Source organism: Melopsittacus undulatus, chromosome 14, assembly GCF_012275295.1.
Source record: "Melopsittacus undulatus isolate bMelUnd1 chromosome 14, bMelUnd1.mat.Z, whole genome shotgun sequence".
NCBI lineage: Eukaryota > Metazoa > Chordata > Aves > Psittaciformes > Psittaculidae > Melopsittacus > Melopsittacus undulatus.
Genome location: NC_047540.1, coordinates 1887243 through 1907719, shown reverse-complemented (window position 1 = coordinate 1907719; position 20477 = coordinate 1887243). Strand labels below are relative to the sequence as shown.

The following is a 20477-nucleotide window of genomic DNA, read 5'->3' as shown; positions in this document are numbered from 1 at the left end:
CTTGGAGCTGCTGGGACCTGGCGCTGGGAAAGCTGGTGCTGGCTGTGGGAGCCAGCCAAGGGATGCGGGTGCTCGCACGGCTGCCTGGGGCTGAGGCCTCTCCGTGGGGATACTGGAGAAATGCGACTGACCATAGAATCCTGGAATGGTTTGGGTTGGAAGGAACCTTAAAGCTCCTCCAGCTCCAACCACAGGCAGGGACCCCTTCCACTGGAGCAGCTGCTCCAAGCCCGTGTCCAACCCGTCCCCGAGCACTCCGCTGTCTCACACCGTGTCCCACACCGTGTCCCCCTCCTCACTTCCAGCCCCGTTCCTCGGCCCCTCAGCGCACCCCGGGACCCGGAGCCGCCCCCGGGCCCGTCCCCTCAGCGCCGCGCGGTGCACGCTGGGATCGCGCCTCTCCTCCCGCCTCCCGTCGTGCCCCGCGCGTGCCTGAATGGGGCAGATACAAGATGGCGGCGAACGCGAACCCTGCCGGTGGCGGAGGCCTGTCGCTGTTCGAGTGCCCCAGCTGGTGAGCAGCGGGACGGGGCCGGTACCGGGGCTGGGGCTGCCGCACCGGACCCATCGCGGCTGCCTTTGCCGCAGGCTGCCCTCCGCGCCGGGCCGGGGGAGTGGCTGTGGGGCCAGGCGTGGGGCGGGAAGGGCCCGGGCCTGCGCTCCCGACCCCGCGGGGCCGGTGCTGCCGCTGGCGGAGCCGGGAGCAGGGCGCGTCCGGCGGCGGCTTCGGGCTGCTCCCGATGGTGCTGCAGCCTCAGGCCGCTCCCGGTGGTGCTGCAGCCTCAGACCGCTCCCGATGGTGCTGCAGCCTCAGACCGCTCCCGATGGTGCTGCAGCCTCAGGCCGCTCCCGATGGTGCTGCAGCCTCAGACCGCTCCCGATGGTGCTGCAGCCTCAGGCCGCTCCCGATGGTGCTGCAGCCTCAGGCCGCTCCCGGCGGTGCTGTGGCTTCGGGCTGCTCCCGATGGTGCTGCAGCCTCAGGCCGCTCCCGGCGGTGCTGCAGCCTCGGGCCGCTCCCGGCGGTGCTGTGGCTTCGGGCTGCTCCCGATGGTGCTGTGGCCTCGGGCCGCTCCCGGCGGTGCTGTGGCTCTTCGCAAGGGCCTCAACAGAACGGGGCATGGAGTGAGACTTGAGCTGTGCTCCAGCTGGGTGTGCAGCGCCAGAAACCCGTCGGCTTGAGGCTGCCCTGGGGGTTAATTGCGTTAAAAACTGGGGGCAGAGCGGCGTGTGGGAGCAGCAGTGTCAGCACCGTGAATAGGGTTGGGTTCGAGCCGTAGCTGGACGGGATCTCTGGAAATCAGCTGCTCCATCCTCCAGCTGCAAGCAGCGCCTTGGATGAGGTTACCTGGGCTGCGTTTGCCTTGATCTGTTGGATGCAGTACTAAATACATCTTTGCTGTGCTGTCGTCTGTGGGGGGTGGAACATTGATTGTCCGGAGGTTGTGCAGTTGTATTTGAAATCACACAGAAAATGAGACGGCATTATAGCTGAAAAGTGAAGCCTTGGTGAGAGCTGGCTCTGAACGTGCATGCACAATTGCAGTCTTTAATTGCACAGTCATCTGAGGTTTACCACAGATTCCCCTGCCTTCAGTGCTGCGATGGTGGTGCTCAGTGAATGGATGCTCAGTGAATCTGCCTTATAATTTAACCTGTTTTAGGAGTGTCTACTTTAGCTGGTAAAATCATCTCACCCTCTCACGAGAAGGAATTGCTCATGTGTTGTAGTAGATCATTTGTGCTGAACATACCCAGGAAGAAGCATTTCTGTGAGACAAGATGGTGCTCCATAAAATGATGGCATGATAGAGTAGATAAACAAGGATTGTGGATGTTCAACCTGACACTTGAAATACCTGTTTATATATATATATATATATATATATATATATATATATATATATATATATTGTACAACAGTGTTCACCATTTGCATTATATTCAGTGGTAAATCTGAATTACTTCTGCCTTTGCAAGCTATAGATTGACCAGCTGGAGAAGTAGAACTTTTGCAGTGCTCAGTTGCTGTTACTTGTGTGCTGTTGCAGAAGGATTCCTAAATAACCACCCGAAAGGAGGATTGTTACACCTGCATCTGTGAGGGCCTCTTTAGTTATGTATTCTCTGGCTTCTACTACATAGAGGGCAGGTCTTGCATAGCTTCACTGGGCTGGTGCTGACCTGCTTTGGTTCTGAAGCACATCCTCTTGTGCTGAGTGATGGAGATGTGAGGGTAAAGGAGCGTTGGGGAGATGATCCAGGCCAGGGTTTCACAGCCAGGAGTGGGAGGTTGTGTTCAGGTGCCAGGGTTTGTTTTATGCTGGCATTTCTCACATTTTTGGTAACTTGCTTTTTGCAGCCTGAATGTCCTTTTGCTGTTGTGTCCTAAAATCCATTTACTTCTGATTTATTTCTCTAATCTGCAAAAAAACAAGTAGATTAAATTTCCTGTTAAAGCTTTCTGTGGCTTGGTGTGGATCTGCTGAATCGCAGAGTGTGGCTCACAGTTTTAAACTGCTTCTTTCAGAGCAACACAGAGAGGATGCAGGTATGATGCTGAGTTGAAAAACCGCTATGGAATGGAATCAGTATTCATACTGAGCAATGGGGCTTTGCCAGCAGCAGGCTTGGACCAGTAGTACTGTTATTTGAAGCTCTGACTTCCAGAAAACCTCAGTGTAAACATATCTTGCAGGATCCTTGAGATCTTACACAGCACCCAGAAGTCTTCTGTTTAGGTAGCAGTGTAGATCCTGGTACAGAGAGCTTTGGGTGACCAAAAACATGGACTTGCAGATGGGCTTTGTGGTCAGTTGCAGCTTCTTCTGTAGTGAATTAGCTTCAATCTCATCAAAATCAGAGTCTTTACTTACCTGTTTTTCTGTCTCTAAGCAGGTCTGGCTTGGGGACTACAAACACCAATTGTATGAGAAACAGATCTTAAATGTAATCAACAGAAATAGCTTTTTTTCCCTTGCCTTTAAATTGCCCACATTTTTGAGGTTTGCCTTCGTCATTGTACCTGTTCTTTCCTAATGTGATTCGTGCTTTAGTATCCAGTTCCCAGGAAAGACTTCCACTCTGAAATTCAAGGTTTTCAATCAGTTCAGTTTCCAGGGTTTAAGTTCTGGCTTTGATTTAGTTTTTGTCCTGTTCGAAGGTACTTCTTCAGAGTCCATTAAAACGCATTATTCTTTCTTTTCTTGTGCTTCCAACAGTTAAACTAGCTCGAGACAATGACAAACGATGAATGCTGTCTTCATAGTGCTTGTTTGTGCCAGCACTTGTGTATGCATCCACTGTAATTCCTCCTGAAGTGTTGGCAAAGACATGGGCTCTGCATTTGAAATGGAAATAAAGGTGTTGCTGATACTATGGATCAAAATTGAGCCAAACCATGACATTAGAAAATGTCTTTAGATAACAATGCCATACCCTGGTTTTATGAAGATTTTTGCTTTACTTTTGAGCTCGTTTTAGTGAGCAAAGTAGTTCCTGTCAGGTACAAAAGATCTGGGGTGTAGTTTTGGGGTGACCCTCAGATGTTTAATGACCACTGTGCTTTTTTTGTGGTCCAACCTGCATTTGGGACGGTGAATCTTCCTTTACTCTCCCTCTCTCAATGCACCAGGAGCTGGGAGGATGTTCTGGAACACATTTGAAGTGGGATGTTTTAAAGGTAACAATGATTTCAGTTGCTTTGAGCCACCAATAGGCTACTCCTGGCTGGGATTTTGCACAGGTTTCTGGAGGGGATGAGCTTTAGAGTTCTGGAAGTTCCACCCTGTCCTTGAAGTTGGGATGCATACCACAGACACACAGGCCAAGATTCTTAGGAAGTAGCTAAATTTAGGCTTTTGAATCCACATCTAGAAACCTAAATAATTGACCTCATTTGAAACTAACACAACAGAACTGAAGCTGTCCTGTCCATGTCTTTCATAGCTACAGCTCAGAATTTCTCTTTCAACTGGGTATGACTGAGTCAGTGCTGTTGGAGAAGTTACTAATGAAAATAGAGTCTGTTACCTGTGCTTAATAAAGCTTGAGTCAAACCAAACCAGATGCCGTAGGGAAACAGCGACCTTACTCTGGGCCAGAACAGAGCTTAAGCTGTCTAATAAAATAAAACCAACAGTGGTTTTCACTGGATAGAGGATTTTTAAAGAGGGATGGTGTTGGGGAGCCCTCCCTTACAGGTGAAGGGAAAGAGTGAAAAATATGGGATGGAAATAAAAGGGTTTCATCAGAAATGTAAGATGAAAATCAAACTGTCGAATAAGAAGGCTGTGGAGCAGCTCTCTGGTAGGCAAAAACGTTACATTTGTGTCTTCCCTTCCTCTGATGTCTACACATCCAACATACCTGTTCTCTGAAAAAGCAGGAATAATCTTACCAAATAATCATTGCATTATTACTCACTACTTAATATTCATTTTCCTATTTAATTCGGTGCTGTTTGAATTCATTTTTTGATGCCATAAACTCTGTAGTTCTCTCTAATAGAATATTTATGGGCCCTGCTCTCAGGAATTAATTTTTGTACACAATTTCCAAATTTCACTGTATTCCATGGAGACTTTGCTCCTGAGTAAGTAACCAAGGGAACCAGTGGGAACCAGTAGAATCGAGTTCTGAGTGGAACTGCATTGTAACAAGAAAACATACATAGTGCCAAGGTGAAGTTAGGCAAATGCTTTAATACAAATGGAATGCTTTGTTCAGTTGAAGCAGCCACGTCTCTCATCAGAAAGCTTCCATAAAATACTCCTAAAACACAGTGCAATTGTTCTGTGTTCAGGATAAGTCTGTAATCACCAAGTTCGAACCATGAGCTTTTTGAAATGTATTTCTCCCAACTGAAAGCTTGGTGGGATTATTTTAATGCTTCTAAGAGCAGAGGGAATCATAAATGCCTCCCATCAACCTGCATGGGTTTGTAAAAAATGATGGGTTATGTGTTGGCAGAAGGCATCTGCAGGGAGGAGAAGAAAATGATGAGATTTTCATATTTTCCCCCAAATAATCCTGCTTACATTTGTGTAGGTTTGGGATGTAGCTCTAGTAAGAGTATTAGCTCTAACCCTAATAAATGTTCTATGAAATGTTTTGATGCTATATTTTCCCTTCTTTATTTTCTAGGGCAGGGAAGCCACCACCTGGCTTACATCTGGATGTGGTCAAAGGAGACAAACTCATTGAGGTATGAAAACAGGGTTTGTGTGTATTGGGTAAATCATGTATATAGGCATCAGCAGTAGAACATTTCCCAGCATTTTCAGCACTTCCTCATAGGTATTTAGCTTCTCTCTCATATTCATGATGTTCACATCAGTTTATTTTACTCTGAAACGTCAGAATGAAGAGAATTCCATCAGTTATCTTCTGATTAGGTGCACTGTACAAGGGTACAAAACTGCCCTGCCCAGGTAACAGGCAGTGACAGTGGGCTTCCTGAACATTAAATCTGTCTTAATAAGAGAGAGAATAAAAGTAAAATGCTTCCAAACTTAATTTTGAATGAAAGTTGACATTTTTTTCCCTACAAGATACTTGCAGAGTACTGAGACTGCATCAGGACTGTCCTTCACTGACTCTTTCTAGGCACTATAGCATTCAGACCCTTTGCATTGCGTTTGTCTTCAATCCATGGGCCATGGATTCTGCTTCCCCAGTTCTGAAACTGGTGTGTGTTCAGAATCAGTTTGAGAGATCAGAGAGCTGCAGTAGGCTGCTGCTCAGCTCAGCCTTCTCCCTGCCATGCCAGCAGCACCAGCTGGGTGCGGGCTGTACTTGGCATTGGGTTTCCCAGTCTTCCTTTCAGGCCATGTAATGAAATTCAGTGAGCAAAGCCAAATGGCTTTGTGACTTTGGGGGGTTTGGTGTGTGGCAAGCAGCCAGACATAATGCAGCCTTCCCACCTGGAGACTGATTCTGTAAGATGAATTTTTTCTTGTCATGTTTCCTTTAGATTCTTGAGCTTGGAGAGAGAGCTTTAGGATGAAAGAGTTTACATGGGCTTCTCTGCTAAATTAATCCTCTGGTGCTCAGCTCTGTCACAGGAGTCCTGGTCAGGACAGTGCTATATGGAAGCTGAGGGTGCACCACTGCTTTTGGTTATGGATGAGCAAAGTTGGTGTTGATAAATGTCAGTCAGGAGGTGTATTGTGCTGGTGGTGTCAGGCTCTGATGGCCAAAGCTTTTCTGAGCCCCAAACTGGCTTGGTAGGGAAATCCTAGCTCACTGTTCATGCAGCATCCATGGCTACTTGTGTGTCTGCCTTGTGGCCTTACACACTGTGTATTGGTGATGATTTAGTCCTCTAGACTGCAGTGGTTACATCAAACAGTGACCTATGCTCATGTTTGGGAGCTGTGCAACACATGAAAAGCATTGAGTGTGATCCATCTCTTTCCCTGTTGGGCACATGTGGCAAATAGCTTTTCAGTTTTATGGTAAGAACATTATTAAATCTTCCTGGATTACTGAGCACTTGATACTAACCAAGCCATCCGTATCAGAGGCCTTGTGCAGAGGTCTGTGGTACACCATGTGATTGCTGGGTCTGAAAAGTGCTACATTAATACAAGCCATGAAGTGTTTAAGCTCAGTGTGTAAAGGAAGACACTGGGTTATAACTCAGAGGCACAGAAAATTCTGGAAACTTATCTTGGAGTAAAGGCAAAAAAATTATTTTCCCCTGTTGATTTGTGACAGTATTTCCAATGTATTAATTCACTTCTGTATTTGCAAAATCTCTTGAATGCTGCCAAGTCAAAGACAAAGGGAATGGTTTTAACCTGCCAGAGGGGAGGTTGAGCTGAGCTCTTCCCTGGGAGGGTGCTGAGGCGCTGGCACAGGGTGCCCAGAGAAGCTGTGGCTGCCCCATCCCTGGCAGTGCTCAAGGCCAGGTTGGACACAGGGGCTTGGAGCAGCTGCTCCAGTGGAAGGGGTCCCTGCCTGTGGCAGGGGTTGGAGATGGATGAGCCTTAAGAAAATGTAGTAGAAAATGAGGTTCACGTGTTGTTTTTTTGCTTGGAGGTAAGGAAGAGGAATGGAAATACTGTGTCTTACTCCAAGCTGTTTCATTTTCTGCATGACTTTGTAGTGCTACAGAACTTAGGTGCTCATAGTGTCAGTCTGATAGCTCAAAAAAACCCCAAACCAGCTACCTGTAACTAGTGTGACACATTGGATCTTCTAGCTGACCAAAACCAGGAGCTAGCAACTTGAGTGACATGAATGCTACTGCCAGAGTGGGAGATCCTTCCTCATCCCACAGTCCTAGTGCCTGTATCAGCCCTATGCTGGGATATGCATCTGCCTGAAGGCAAATTGATTCAGTCCAGTATGGCAGCAGAAGACTAATGCAGCAGACAAGTGATTTGGAAGCTGAGAGCACTGGGACTTTTCCATTTTCAGCTGCTCTGATTTTACAAAGGGAAGATTTGAATTTCTGTATTTAAGTGTCAGACAAAACTGAAATATTGCTGAGCTGTTGATGCTTTGTTTAGAACTTGCTCTGTTTATTCATGTGCTTGAATTTTTTCAGGAAGATCCACAAGGTGATAGGAGTCTAATACATTTCTGTTTGATATTCTACCTCAGAAACTCATCATTGATGAGAAGAAATACTATCTCTTTGGGAGAAATCCTGATCTGTGCGATTTTACTATTGACCACCAGTCTTGCTCTCGGGTCCATGCTGCCTTGGTCTATCACAAGCATCTCAAGAGGGTTTTCCTCATAGATCTAAACAGCAGTAAGTAGTATGGCATTTAACTAGACAGAAGCACAGTATTTCAGTGCTTAAGCATTCCTGAATCTGAGACACTTTTTCCTTTGTTCTTGTTGTTTCACTGTGTGGATAGATGACTGTACTCTGAGATAGCATCCTAGGGAGAGATTGTAATGGGTGTGGAGCAAAGAAATGATTGCTCCAGTGAGCTTCCATCTGCTTCACTTGGTGTTTAAAAGAACATTTCTAGACTCTTAAGAGGCTAAGGGAGAAGATGAAGGTGTCTTGGCCTTCCCTTCAAAATTTCATGAGGTTTTCTTTACTGAGGGTGGTTTCCCAAGATCTAAAACCTGTTTTTTCTGCTGAGGTACTGATTCCAGACATGGTACATTGGGACATACAAGAATCCAAAAAGTAAATGGTGTTCGTACTTTATTCCCTTGACTTTTTGAGGACTTCTCATGTGTGTTATCTTAGTTCAGTGGGTGATATGTACATAGCTTATGTTTTCACAGTACCTCAGGGACTTGTATCTCAGAGCAGCCATGTAGCTTCTGAACTTCTCAAGACTTGAACTTGAATATTTTAAGCCCAAGCTGATGACTAACAGCCTATTTTGTATTTTGATGTTCTCAGCACACGGCACATTCTTGGGTCATATCCGTTTGGAACCTCACAAACCCCAACAGATACCCATTGACTCCACGGTTTCATTTGGTGCTTCTACACGGGCATACACGCTGCGGGAGAAGCCTCAGACGCTTCCATCGGCGGTTAAGGGAGAAGAGAAAATGGGCAGTGAAGATGAAGAGCTCAAGGGCTTGCTGGGGCTGCCAGAGGAGGAGACAGAACTTGATGTGAGTGCAGTGTCACACTCTACCTAGATGGTGTTTCTAGCTAAACAGCATTCCCCTTTTGTTTGCTTACGTTCAAGCTCTTCATTTCTTGGCCTTGAAGGTGGTCTAAGGTGTCTTCTGCTGGCAGATACACACACAGTGTCTCATTCAGCTGTGTTCATGCAGCTTCCAGAATACACTGACCTAATAATCCTCTTCCAGTGGTCTGCTCACAATGGCTCTCCAGGGAGTTACACACTCCTCAGCTACCTCAGGTCAAGGATGATTTCTCAGTAACTGAATGCTGCCCTGTTTCCTGCAGTTAACTAGTGAAGAAGGAAAAAGCAGCATATGTGGCATTCACAGGATTGTTGAGGTTGGAAAGAAACTCTCAGGATCATCTAGTCCAGTCCTCTGGCTGAGCAAGGTCACGTACAGCAGGTTGCCCCAGGATCATGGTCAGTCATGTTCTGAGTATCTGCAGGCAGAGACCATAACCTTTCTGAGCAGCCTGTTGCAGCACTGGAGCATTCTTTCTTCCTATGGTTCCAAAGTTGAAACTAAACATAGTGCTGTGGTTTTCTGATATACACAATTGCATGGTTAAATGAAACTTCATACGCTAGTTGTTTAAAGTATTTAATCTCCATATTTGTCACTAGAACCTGACAGAGTTTAACACAGCCCACAACAAAAGAATTTCCACGCTAACCATTGAGGAAGGGAACTTGGATATTCAGAGACCAAAGAGAAAACGGAAGAACTCCAGAGTGACATTCAGTGATGAAGATGAAATCATCAATCCGGGTAAGTAGTTCGCTTTAGTCTTCAGTTGATGCCCTTAAAGCCCCCTTTCCAGTGTTGTCATAGGGATTCCTCCTGGCTGCATATGGATAAGAAATTTAGCAGTCGATGTTTGGGATCTGCTATTTTAGAGAAGCTGCCACATGTCTCAGTTAAGTCTTTGACTTAATTTAACACCAGCCAGAAAAACCATTTTGATGTAGAAGGTTATACAGTTCAGTGCTCAGAACATCCTAATGTAAACAGCAGTCTTCTGCATTTACAAAAGGGATAATGTTTTCAGAGTTTTGGAGCCTGTACCCTTGAATTCCTTCAACTCCTCCTTCCAGGTTCCCCCAAGGACTTCTGGGGATGGCTGCTGTGCCTTTGAGCATGTACAGGTGCTTGTCAGCTGCAGCTTTCAGCCCAGAACTCCAGTGTGGTCAGTGAAAGCCACCCATCCGTATGTTCACCTCCCTGTTCTCCACTGGGGTTGAAAGCTCTTACCAGGATATCTGATGAGCCCACCTGGAGCCAAAGCCACTAGGTGTCCTCCTGGCTCCTCTCTTCCTCTGGGCATGTTTGTGCTTCCTGAGCACCACTAGAGGACTGGCTTGGAGAAGGTCCATGTACCAGTTCCTCATATAGGCTCCTTTACCTGACTGATGCTCTATCTTCCTGTGTGCTTACTAAAGGCATCACTGTTCTTGCTTTTGCAGAGGATGTGGACCCTTCTGTTGGACGTTTCAGGAACATGGTGCAGACAGCAGTAGTCCCGGTTAAGGTACAGAGTAACTCAGTTCTCTAATGAATGCATTACATTGATGAACTCATGATTGATGCCATTAACTCATTTTAGAACTTATACCTTGAGAACGTAATGTTCTTGTGGTGAAAAGTGTTTTACTGTTAGCAAGTCATGTTCATGTTTCACAGTTGTAGTCTTTTTAGTAGATTTGACCATTTCCCTTCAAATGCAGCTTTTGCTCTTTAATAACACATGGGAGCAATGGCAGTATTTTTTTCCCCCACAAAAAGAAACACTTCCCAGAATTCCAGTACAGTGATTCTAGGCATTGGTTAAAATTATGGGAAGTGTGGAAAATAGAAAGTAAAAATGAAAGGCTGTTTGTTTAAATCCTATAAGAGCTGAAGATTTCCTGAGGTTGTCTACTAGAACTAGCAGGGTTTAGACTTTGCTCCAAGATGAAAGTATTGCCTGTGCTATATTGAATTTGACTGTAAAGCTTCAGAGCAGCTAAGCAACAGTGTGATAGCGACTTCACTTGTTGCTGGTATGCATGAAATAATGTGTGTGGAAAAGGATAATTCTACACAAACCTCAGGCTTCACGAGATCCAGATGATCAGGAGCCAGCCAAAATCACCCAAGTGATCTAGGAGTTGCAGTTTGTTACTGGAGGGAGGAGGGTCTGTTACTGACTAAAGACCTCCTCAGTCTTGTGTTTAGGACAGGCTCAAGACTGCTATGTATGTACAGGAGGTAAAGAAGTGCTGAGACCTGATCTGAGTTCAGCTTCTGTCACCCCTGCCTGCATTGTGCACCTTTAAGAGTTTATTATTAAGTGGTTTTCAGAGAAACCCAGAAGAAATATACTGGGATGTGGTCTGTAACCACTTTGCATGGCAAGTCAAGGTGCCTTTTGGGGGCCAGTTTTCTACAGCTTGCTTATTTCATGTATTCTGACTAATGTTTAAATACTTCCATCCGCAGAAGAAGCGGTTGGAGAATGCAGGCTCCCTGACCACGGATGATTCTGCATCACGACGGATGCAAAACTTCCCCTACAGCGGAGGATTGTATGGGGGTCTACCTCCAACCCACAATGAGGCAGGGTCCCAGTCGCACAGTGGCCATGGGACAGCACTCATTGGTGGCCTGCCAATGCCCTACCCCAATCTCGCCCCAGATGTGGACTTGACTCCTGTTGTGCCCTCAACAGTCAACATGAACCCAGCTCCAAACCCTGCTGTCTTTAATCCTGAAGCTGTGAATGAACCCAAGAAGAAGAAATATGCAAAGGAGGCATGGCCAGGCAAGAAGCCAACCCCTTCCCTGCTGATCTGAGCTGGAGTTTGTGGAGTGAGGGTGGGAGTCACGAACTCCAGAAACTGTTGATGTGCAGTATCGTCTTTTTAAGATTACAGTGTCCTAACCAGGTGAAATACCAAGATTGAAGAAGTGAAACATCCTTTAAAGATCTGTCTTCAAATGTTTTTATATGTCTGTTAAAGGAAAAATAAGAATTACAGCTCCCATCTCCTTTTGAACCAAAATATCTGGCAGCCTTTTCTTAGCCATTACTGTCCCCAGAGGTCTTGAACTCCCAGTTTTGATCCAGAGGTTGAAGTGGCAGCATCACACAACTTAATTCTCATTTATGGCATGACCCTGCAAATCCATGTTTGGAGGTGGTGTGCTCACTACAAGTCATGTTGTTGCCACTGGACTTGCATGTAGCAGGTCAGCTCTAGCAGAAGTGAATGGTTGTGGGGCCAAGCCTTTCAAAATCTCATTAATAAGAGTTCCAAAACTTGCAAACTATAGGTCAGCTTTTTTGTACGTTTTCCAGACCCACCAATGTGTGGGACATTGTTGGGGTTTTTTTGTATTACTTTAGTTTGGCTACAGCTTTGGGGTTTTTTCCACCTCAAACACTACAGCATCCCATTAGTTCATGAGGACATGGAGTTAATGGACAAAAAGAGATGGGTTTCCCAAGTTGTGGCCCAGTATTGTTGTTTGGAGTATTGTTTGGAGGACTAAAGGGGTGCACATGTGGGTGGATGGGAGCTTACGTTGGTGCTACCGAGCATGGGAAGCCTCAAAGCATTTGAAAGGTGGGTAAACACTGACTATAAATAACTAAGTCAGGTTGATCTCACCCATCTGATCACTTAGGGTGGAGTTAACACAGAGGAAACCAGTTTCCTTTAAACTTGGTGGCTCTTTTAACCTAGATCCATTTGTGTTTGCAAATGGAAGTTGGGAGCTTAGAGCATGTGTGAGATGCAGCAAGAGGCACACAAAAGTGAGCAGCCATCAGCATGTTTAACAACTAAAACCACAATCTGCTGGTTTGGCCACTAGTAACAAGGGATGAGAACACAGTGCTACTTAGAGCTAGAGTATCAGTTCTGAGTAGAGAATCTGCCTCACCTTGAACAGAGCAGTGCACAAGTTTGTTTCATCATATTAACAGGTTTTTGACTAGTTCACTTTGTCCTGTTGAATAAAATAAGCTTGATTTGGATCGTTGTTCTGGCACTTCAGATCCTCAAGTTTAGATTTCACCACCTGATTCACACGTATTCAGACACAGTATCTCTTTATATCAGGTAAGGCCAGAGTTCTGTTTTGCCTGGCTTTTTTTCACATTGGATAATGCAGTTCAGCTTTGTGGTGACATTCCTCTGTTGTTTGGGGATTTCTCCAGGAGATGTGCACCACAATGACAGAGTGTGCCCAGCTCTTCATTCCATACAGTACTGTGGCTACCTGGCCAAGTTGAGGTGTGCACATCTGGTGGTTGCTGGAGCAGCGTGACAGTGCCTCTGGTGTGCTGCGTGCATGGGACCTGGTTTGGACACTTGCTCCAAAATCAGTGTGACTTCTGCATCTGCAGAGTGATTGCTATCATGTTCCTGAGCTAAAAATGAGCTGGGAGCTACCCCATTCCCAAGAGGGATGGCTTTAGAGACTGGTTTGTCCCCTTCCCTGCACCATCTAGCTCAGGCTGTTAGAAGGGTGAACACAGGACCTGTCAGACATTCTGCTTTCAGACACTCCACGTGGACTCTGAGAATCTTTCTCCCTTTAGGTTTGCTTCTTCCTGGTACGTAGAATTGTCTTTTTCCAGCCAGCCTGCTTTATGAAGGCAACTCTTTAGGGTAAGATTTAGTTAGGGCAAGTGAAAGTTGAGCAGGTTTTCTTGTTTTATTTGGGGTTTTCATTTTTGATGGGTGTTTTTTGTTCTTTGCAAGGTTTTTCTTGAAAAGGGAAGCTTTACTGCTCATTGCTTTTCAAGCTCCTCCCTGGGTTTGAACAAGCTCTCATTATTGTAGAGCTTAGGGGACACAGCTGGTACAGGAGGGGATGATGTAACATCTAGGGGCTTTGTACAGACGTTTGTACACTTGTGTAATATGTAATAGGCCTTTTCACACTTTCTGTTGAGCTTTTTACCTGTAACCTTTACTATGTTGTAAATTAAATGCAGATTTTGCCAGCTTGGAGAGTGCAGTGTGTTCCTTCCCAGCCCGCACTTCTGCAGCTGAGGCTGGACCTTTATTCTGTGGCTTATGGGATGGATTTGTGCCGTGGCCAAGTGCTGCTGTCACTGCAGGTCTTGTTCATGTGGCTGGCTCAGGCTGCAGCTCTTAAAGCTGCTCCAGCTCCTCTGCTCGTGACCTGCTTTGCTGCCTGGTGCTGCAGTGCACAAGAGGGGTACTTAAGAGTTGGTTTTAAACAGCAGGTGCCTTTGTTCTGTGAGTGAAGTTCTACCTGCTTCTGCCTTAATCCTCCCTCAACAAAAGTTATTCTTTAGAGCCCAGCTTTGTTCTCATTGCCCAGCTTGCTGCCTCCGGCACACGGAGGAGCCTAGGATCTAAATGCACTGTCCTTTGTCATGTTGGGTCTGCAGCTTGTCCCAGACTCACTGGGGAGAGCTGCAGTGGAAACCTGTAAACTGGGACCTGGTCAGAGGTGCCTGCAGTGTAGGGTTGAGCTCTTTAGGCTATAGATGAGTACTTCTCAATGCAGTAATATCCACTGGGCAGTTACATTTCCATTACTGTGTCAGCATGAGGCTGAATCTTCACAAGATGTGCAAGCTGCTGATGTGCCATAGGTAAAAATAGTTGGTACGGGTCGAGTAGTGAGCTTTGTGGGCTGATACTCTAAGTGTTGGTGTGGTTAGCAATTAATTTCCTGTGTTGAAGGAAAGGAGTCTGCTTGCATGATGATCTAAAGCACTCTCTGCAATGTGGATCAAGGTACCCATGTGTTAGAGACATGTCTGAAACAAGGACTTCTTGGAGAGGAGGTGACTTGTGCCTGGGGCCTTTTAGGAGAGCAGGAAAAGCTTCTGCCTACTCTGTCTCTTGCAAATGGATGAAAATGACTTGCCCTGGTGCTAAGGATAGTCCAGCTCCAAGTGTCAGTTTGTCCTCTAGATGTCCTGCTGCAGGTGCCTTGTGCAGGGGGAGTCTCCATGTGCCTGTGCCCCCTGACAGTCGGATGGCTTCAGCCTGCACCAAAGGATGGGAAACACCAATTCCAGTCAGTGCAGCTCCTCCTGCAGCTGGAGGCAAAGCAGAAAGACCTCTCTGTTCCTGCATCTCCAAGTTTCATTTCCACGTTGTCCCATCCTGCTCCCACTCCTAGCCTGCAGCTTCAGGGAAGTGCAACTCATAAGGTAAGTTGAAGGAAAACCCTTACAGAGATGAGGAGCAGCAGTTCTCAGAACCCATGGGGCTGGTGGCCGTGGGGACCACGGTCGGATGCTGTGTTGAAGGATGGGGCTGTCTCTTCTCCTGCCCTGGAGACATGGGGGTTTGGCTTTGCCTTTCCCATGGCTGCAATGACCAGAGCCACTGACTCCCCTCTCCTGAGCACAGCCAAGGTGTGATTTGTGCTAGGGGGGAGTGGGTCTGAAAGGCCACAGGTGAGCCAGGATGGAGGTGCTGGTGTGTCTGTAAAAGGGGAGGGATGTTTGGACCCAGCCCTTTGCTTCCTCCACAGCCCCATCACTGTGTCCGGCCCCAGCAGGGCAGGATGGTACATGGGAAATGTGTGATGGGGACAGCCTGGGTGGGACATGACCCAGAAGAGCTGGGGCTGGTGCCTTCACCCACATCACCACCAGGGCTGGGACTGGGGGACCCCAAGCCGTGATGGGGTCGGCAAGAGGGCTGACCCCAGTGCATGGATCAGGCTGTGCAGGCTGCAGAGGTGCTGGTGCCACAGCTCTGTGGCCAGAAAAGGAAGTCTCCACTGCTAGAAACAGAAGTGAAAAGCAGGCAGAAGTGAAAGCAAAGCTCAGATCTGCTTCCCACACAGTTCCCATCTCTGCAGAGAGCCCTGGAGCACCCAGCAACATGGCCATGGAGCCCCTGTCCTTCCAGGAATACATCTGCTCCCTGGACCCCGCCACCCTGCCCCGCATCCTCAGGGTTTGCTCCGGTGTCTACTTCCAAGGTGAGTGCTGGGTGCCCACTGCCTCCAAAGGGTGCCCCAAGGCTGTGCCACCTCCCTGTGCCACCTCCCTGTGCCCTGCCACGCAGCCTGGGCTCTCCTCCTGCCCCCAGCGAGACACAGGTTCTTGTGCCACCACCAAACACTGCCTAAGCCACAGCTGCTTCTGGGGCACCAAACCCCATCCAGGCTGGTCCTTTGCTTCCTGCGCTGCCCTCAGCCCAGTCAGTGAGTTCCCTGCTGGCAGTGGGGTCAGGCAGGGATGGAGCCATGAGCTCAGTGCCTGAGGAAGGGGGTGTTATCCCTGGCTCCAAGGGGAGGAGATCAGCAAGGGCACAGAGCCTGGTCTGAGCATCCTGCTCCCTCCTGCACTGTATCCCTGGAGACAGGTGGAGGAGAAGCCTTGGCTGCCATGGCCTTTGCAGAGCAGCAGTGGTTGGGGTGGCTTCACTCCGCTCACTTGAGGTGAACGTTCAGCTTTCCCCCAGGCTTCTGGTGGCCTCAATGACATCTTAATGGTGCTGAATGAGCAATAATGCCCCTGCTGCCCCAGCAGCAGTCCCCTGTTCTGCCCCTGCTGCAGTCCTGGTGCTGCTTTCTGCTTTGCACAGCAAGGGCTTTGTCCAAGTTCATCCCAGGGAGGTTTGGGATGCAGAAGGTTTGGTAGCAGCTCAATGAATGCAGAGATTTAAAGGCACAAGGGGACATTGCTGGTGTTGGAGGGTGCTGGGAGGTGGTAGCGTGGCCTGAGGAGTTCCTGCTCCAGGAGGGGCAGGAATCTGCCCCATCCCTTTGCGCTGTGAGCAAGCACTGAACCTTTCCTGCTGCATGTCCCATGTGAGTGACATTGGTTCTACCTCCAGCCACTCCTGCTGTGCTCTTCTGCACTGCTCTTCACCCCTGTTACAGTCCTGTGCTGTTCCCAGCACTGGATGTTTCCCAGGCCATGGGCTGGACAAGCTTCCAGGTATCCCTGATTCCTTGGAAATACACATCAGCCCAACAGAGACCCCTCAGCCAGCCCCAATGTGTGTTCCTAGGGATCAACCCCTGTGGCACCCTGCAGATGCTGTGTCCTACACTGATGCTGTTTCTTGACGGCTGATGCTGTTTCTGGGTTTCCTGCCATTACTGGAGGTCTCACTGCTTGTGGGTTTGGTAGCAAAGCTTTGGTTGGGTTCCTAAGGTGCTAAACAGAACTGCTGTGGGGCTTGGCCCCTTCCTGGGCTCCTCTCCAGCCTCCACTCACCAGCTCTGCACTGGAGCTGGAGGAGCTTTGAGGCCCCTTCCAGCCCAAACCTCTGTGATTCTATGGGGCTCTGGAGGAGGCTTTTACCCTGAGGAACCCCCTTGTCCCCCCCAGGGTCCGTGTATGAGATCTCAGGCAACGAATGCTGCTTGTCCACCGGGGACCTGCTCAAAGTCACAGCCGTGGAGCTGCACAAGGTCATCTGCGAGGACACGGACACGGGGCAGACGATGGAGCTGCCCCCGACGTTCAAGGGTGAGTGTGGCTGCCCTGCCCCATCCCACACCCCATGGGTACCCCCCCCCTGCAGTGCCCATGGGCTCAGCCCCATTGCCCCCAGGCATCTTCCAGCCGGTACCACGGGGACCCCTCCCGGGGGGCGGCAGGGACCAGGGGCTGACGCTGCAGCAGGCACTGGGCACTGGGAGGACACAGCCGGTGCTGTGCAGAGCACTGGGACCCCACATGCTGCTCCTGCGCCTGGTCTATGAGGTGCATGCTGCTATGGACTGTGAGTGAGGGGGGCACTGGGTGTGAGGGGCATGGGGGGGTTGGGATATGGGGTGCCCCTGGGTCAGGGCAAGGCAGTGCTGTGGGGTTGGGATGGGTGCTGTGGGGTTGGGTTGTGTTGGAATGCTGTGGGGTTGGATGGGATGCTGTGGTGGGGCTGGATTGGGATGCTGTGGTGGGGTTGGATTGAGATGCTGTGGGGTTGGGATGGATGCTGTGGGGTTGGGATGGATGCTGTGGGGTTGGGATGGATGCTATGGAGGTTGGGTTGTGTTGGGATGTTCTGGGGCTGCGGTGGAGGTGCTGCAGGGTGAGGAGCCTACCTTGCTTTGGTGCTGGGACCACAGAGGGGTTGCCTGTTGTGAGCTCCTCTCTGACATGGAGCCAGTGAGAGCTGCGCTCCCACAGTGCGCAGGGATGTGGTGCAGATCCCGTCCACACTGGAGGTGGATGTGGAGGACATCACAGAGGAGGAGCAGCACATTCAGTTCTCCCAACCGCTGCTGCTGAGCGAGGTGCTGACCATGGAGCACATGCTGCCGGCGCAGGCCGAGGTCCTGGAGGGCCCATCCGGCCCTGCCATGTTCCACAGCTCATGGGTGCCATGGCTGCGCCAGGGGCAGCGGCTGCAGCTCCATGGCCGCTCTGACACATGGCGAGTCCTGGCCTCGGCCCCGGGCAGCAGCCGCCATTTCCTGCTCACCAGCACCTACCGGGGCCGGTTCCGGATGCGGCCGCGCCAGTTCCTGGGGGTGCAGGAGCTGGTGGCTGCCCTGAGCCCAGGCCGGGCCCTGTGTGTGCTGGTGACACAGGACTGTGAGGGACGAGGCCTCCATGTGCCCCCGCTCGGTGTCGGTGACCGCCTGGAGGCCTTGGGGCTGCAGGGGCAGGGGCCTGGCACCCGCCTGCGCTGCCACCGCCATGGTGAGGAGGAGGAGGGTGAGGAGCTGCTGCTGCCGCTGGACATGGGGGCAGCTTCATGGAGGTGCTCAGCAGCAGCAGGTACAGGCTGGGGGAGCTGCTGGAGCTGCAGGCACTGCCCTGCCATGTGCATGTGGTGGCTCCGGACCCGGCGCTGGCACAGGACCCGCTGGGCACCCTGCCCACCCTGCGGCTCCAGGCACTCCTGCCCCTGCCCTGCCTGCTGAGCAGCTTCTGCCAGGAGCCCGAGCAGGGCTTCGAGCTGCCACTGCCATGGATGGACTGCTCTGTGCTGCTGCACCCCGGGCCTGTGAGCCCCACACCCCCCTGTGCCCCACTGCAGGAGATCACTGAGGACTTCTACTACCGCCTGCTGGCACAGCTGCCCCCCAGTGCGGCCCCACCGCCCCCCCGGCCCCCCAAGCCAGCGCAGGCAGGGACGGGCCCAAGGGGGAAGCCTCCATTGGCACCCAGGTCCCCCCACCCTGCACTGATGGGCACCTGCCCAGCTCCTCCAGTGCTGCCTCAGGGGAGCACCTCCAGCCTGTGTGGACAGCAGGGATGCCCTAGGGATGCAGGTGAGACCCCCGACCCCTCCTGGTCCCCCCATGGGGCTCAGCACAGAGATGCACTGCCCAGGCAGGATGGGGACCCCTGGCATCACTGGGGGTGCTGCTGGGGCTGACATCATGGGCACCTGGGCAGGGATGCTCAGGTGATGTCTGCACCCCAGCAGCCAGCTGGGCCCCCATGGGGGCTGCACCTCCCCATCCCCTGGCCCCAGATGGAGGAGGGAACCCATAAGTAGTTGCCTGACCCCTGTGTCCTCAGGGTCTGCCCCATCCTCTTGTCCCACAAACACAGGCACACATGGGGGGCCACCCAGATCCATTGTCCCAGACAGGGATCATGGTGAAGGGCAGCAATGCTCGACCTCAGGGGTGATGGGGCAGTGAACACCACTGCAAACCCTGGACCTCCATCCTGTATCCACCCCCCAGATCACAGGACCTGTGGCCCCGGACACTGGTGTCTGTGGTGGCCGAGCACCATGAGAGGCCCTTCTCCCCCAGCATCCTCAGCCCTCATTGTGTGCAGCTCAGATGGGGGAGGTTGGCAGAGCAGGTCCGGGTGTCCCCCATGGGGTTTCTGCTCTGGAGGTGCATGTCCACAGCCTCTGCTCTCTCTTCCCTTCCAGACCCGGAGACTGACAGCTCTGACCATGAGTATGAAACCATTGACGACACCATCCAAAAGACAGTGCATAAAATGCAGGCAATTTTCCCCTTCTAGTCCTCCCCTCTGTGAAAGCCACTGAGCCATCAGAGCAGAATGGTGCTGGGTGGCCACTGAGATGCCAGCACAGGCCCTGGGCCATGGACCTTGCTCTGCTCTGCTGACAGGGGGCCTGGGCTGGGATTAGGCAGGTATGTGCTGGGGCCAGCACGGCTGTGGCACATGGGGAGAGGTGGAAGTGCTTGTGGCACTTTCAGGCTCTTGGCACCTCGAAAGGGACCAATGAGCTGCACTCATGGCATTGGATGCAAAAATATTACCTGAAACCCAAATAAGGACCAAAGTTGAACTTTTCTTTCGCTGGAAATTTGGCAAAAGCCCCAGGAAAGTGGCAGAGACAAAGACCTCATGGTTCTGATGTGCACTAATGGAGAAGAGCAGCTGATGAGGGGAGAGCTTTGTACCAACAGCAGGCAGGGGTGGCACTCCTGCATCATGACTGTGCTCCTTTCTAATCAGAGCTGGAAAATAAACCATAGCTTTGACCTCAGATCACATTGTTGGGGTTTTTCCCCTCTCCCAGTGGAGAGCTTTGGTTTTCCAGCTATTCCCCACTCAGTGCCTAGGGCAGAATCCCAGTGCTGCAGAGAGGAGCTCATTCATTCCAGGTTGGCTTGACTCCCATCCAACCTGGCCTTGAGCATTGCCAGGGATGGGGCAGACACTGCTTCTCTGGGCTCCCTGTTATCTCCACCCTGACACATCACCAGCAAGAACCCTGCTGGTTCCTGACTTAATGTTAGGCTTCAAAGATAAAGAAGAAAAACCTGTTCCATGCAATGCACTTAATTTAACCTTCAGCTAAAATGCCTTTGGTGGCAGAAATGATCCTGGCTCTATTTGTAACACTGATGAGTGGCACTTTCCTCACTAGTACTAAGTTATATGTCCAGACATTTACTTTAAAGCCATTAACTTTAAAAGCTA

The 20477-nt window shown here is 50.1% G+C and overlaps 2 protein-coding genes and 1 non-coding gene across 3 annotated transcripts; all 3 read left to right on the top strand.

The window, feature by feature from the left end:
* The first annotated feature begins 390 nt into the window (after positions 1–390).
* PPP1R8 (protein phosphatase 1 regulatory subunit 8) lies at positions 391–13609 on the top strand. Its single transcript, XM_034069370.1, has 7 exons — positions 391–514; positions 5144–5204; positions 7610–7763; positions 8376–8596; positions 9238–9382; positions 10078–10142; positions 11093–13609. The coding sequence occupies exons 1-7, from the start codon at positions 453–455 to the stop codon at positions 11444–11446; spliced, it is 1062 nt and encodes a 353-aa protein (XP_033925261.1). The 5' UTR covers positions 391–452; the 3' UTR covers positions 11447–13609.
* LOC115945439 (small Cajal body-specific RNA 1) lies at positions 6489–6654 on the top strand. Its single transcript, XR_004079773.1, has one exon. It is a non-coding gene; the product is annotated as a small Cajal body-specific RNA 1 (non-coding RNA).
* A 1834-nt stretch (positions 13610–15443) lies between the features above and the next one.
* THEMIS2 (thymocyte selection associated family member 2) lies at positions 15444–19654 on the top strand. Its single transcript, XM_034069403.1, is given in 6 exon segments — positions 15444–15577; positions 16938–17078; positions 17164–17334; positions 17742–18296; positions 18299–18832; positions 19453–19654. Coding segments are annotated over 6 exon segments (1596 nt in total). The 5' UTR covers positions 15444–15477; the 3' UTR covers positions 19548–19654.
* The last annotated feature ends 823 nt before the right edge of the window (positions 19655–20477 follow it).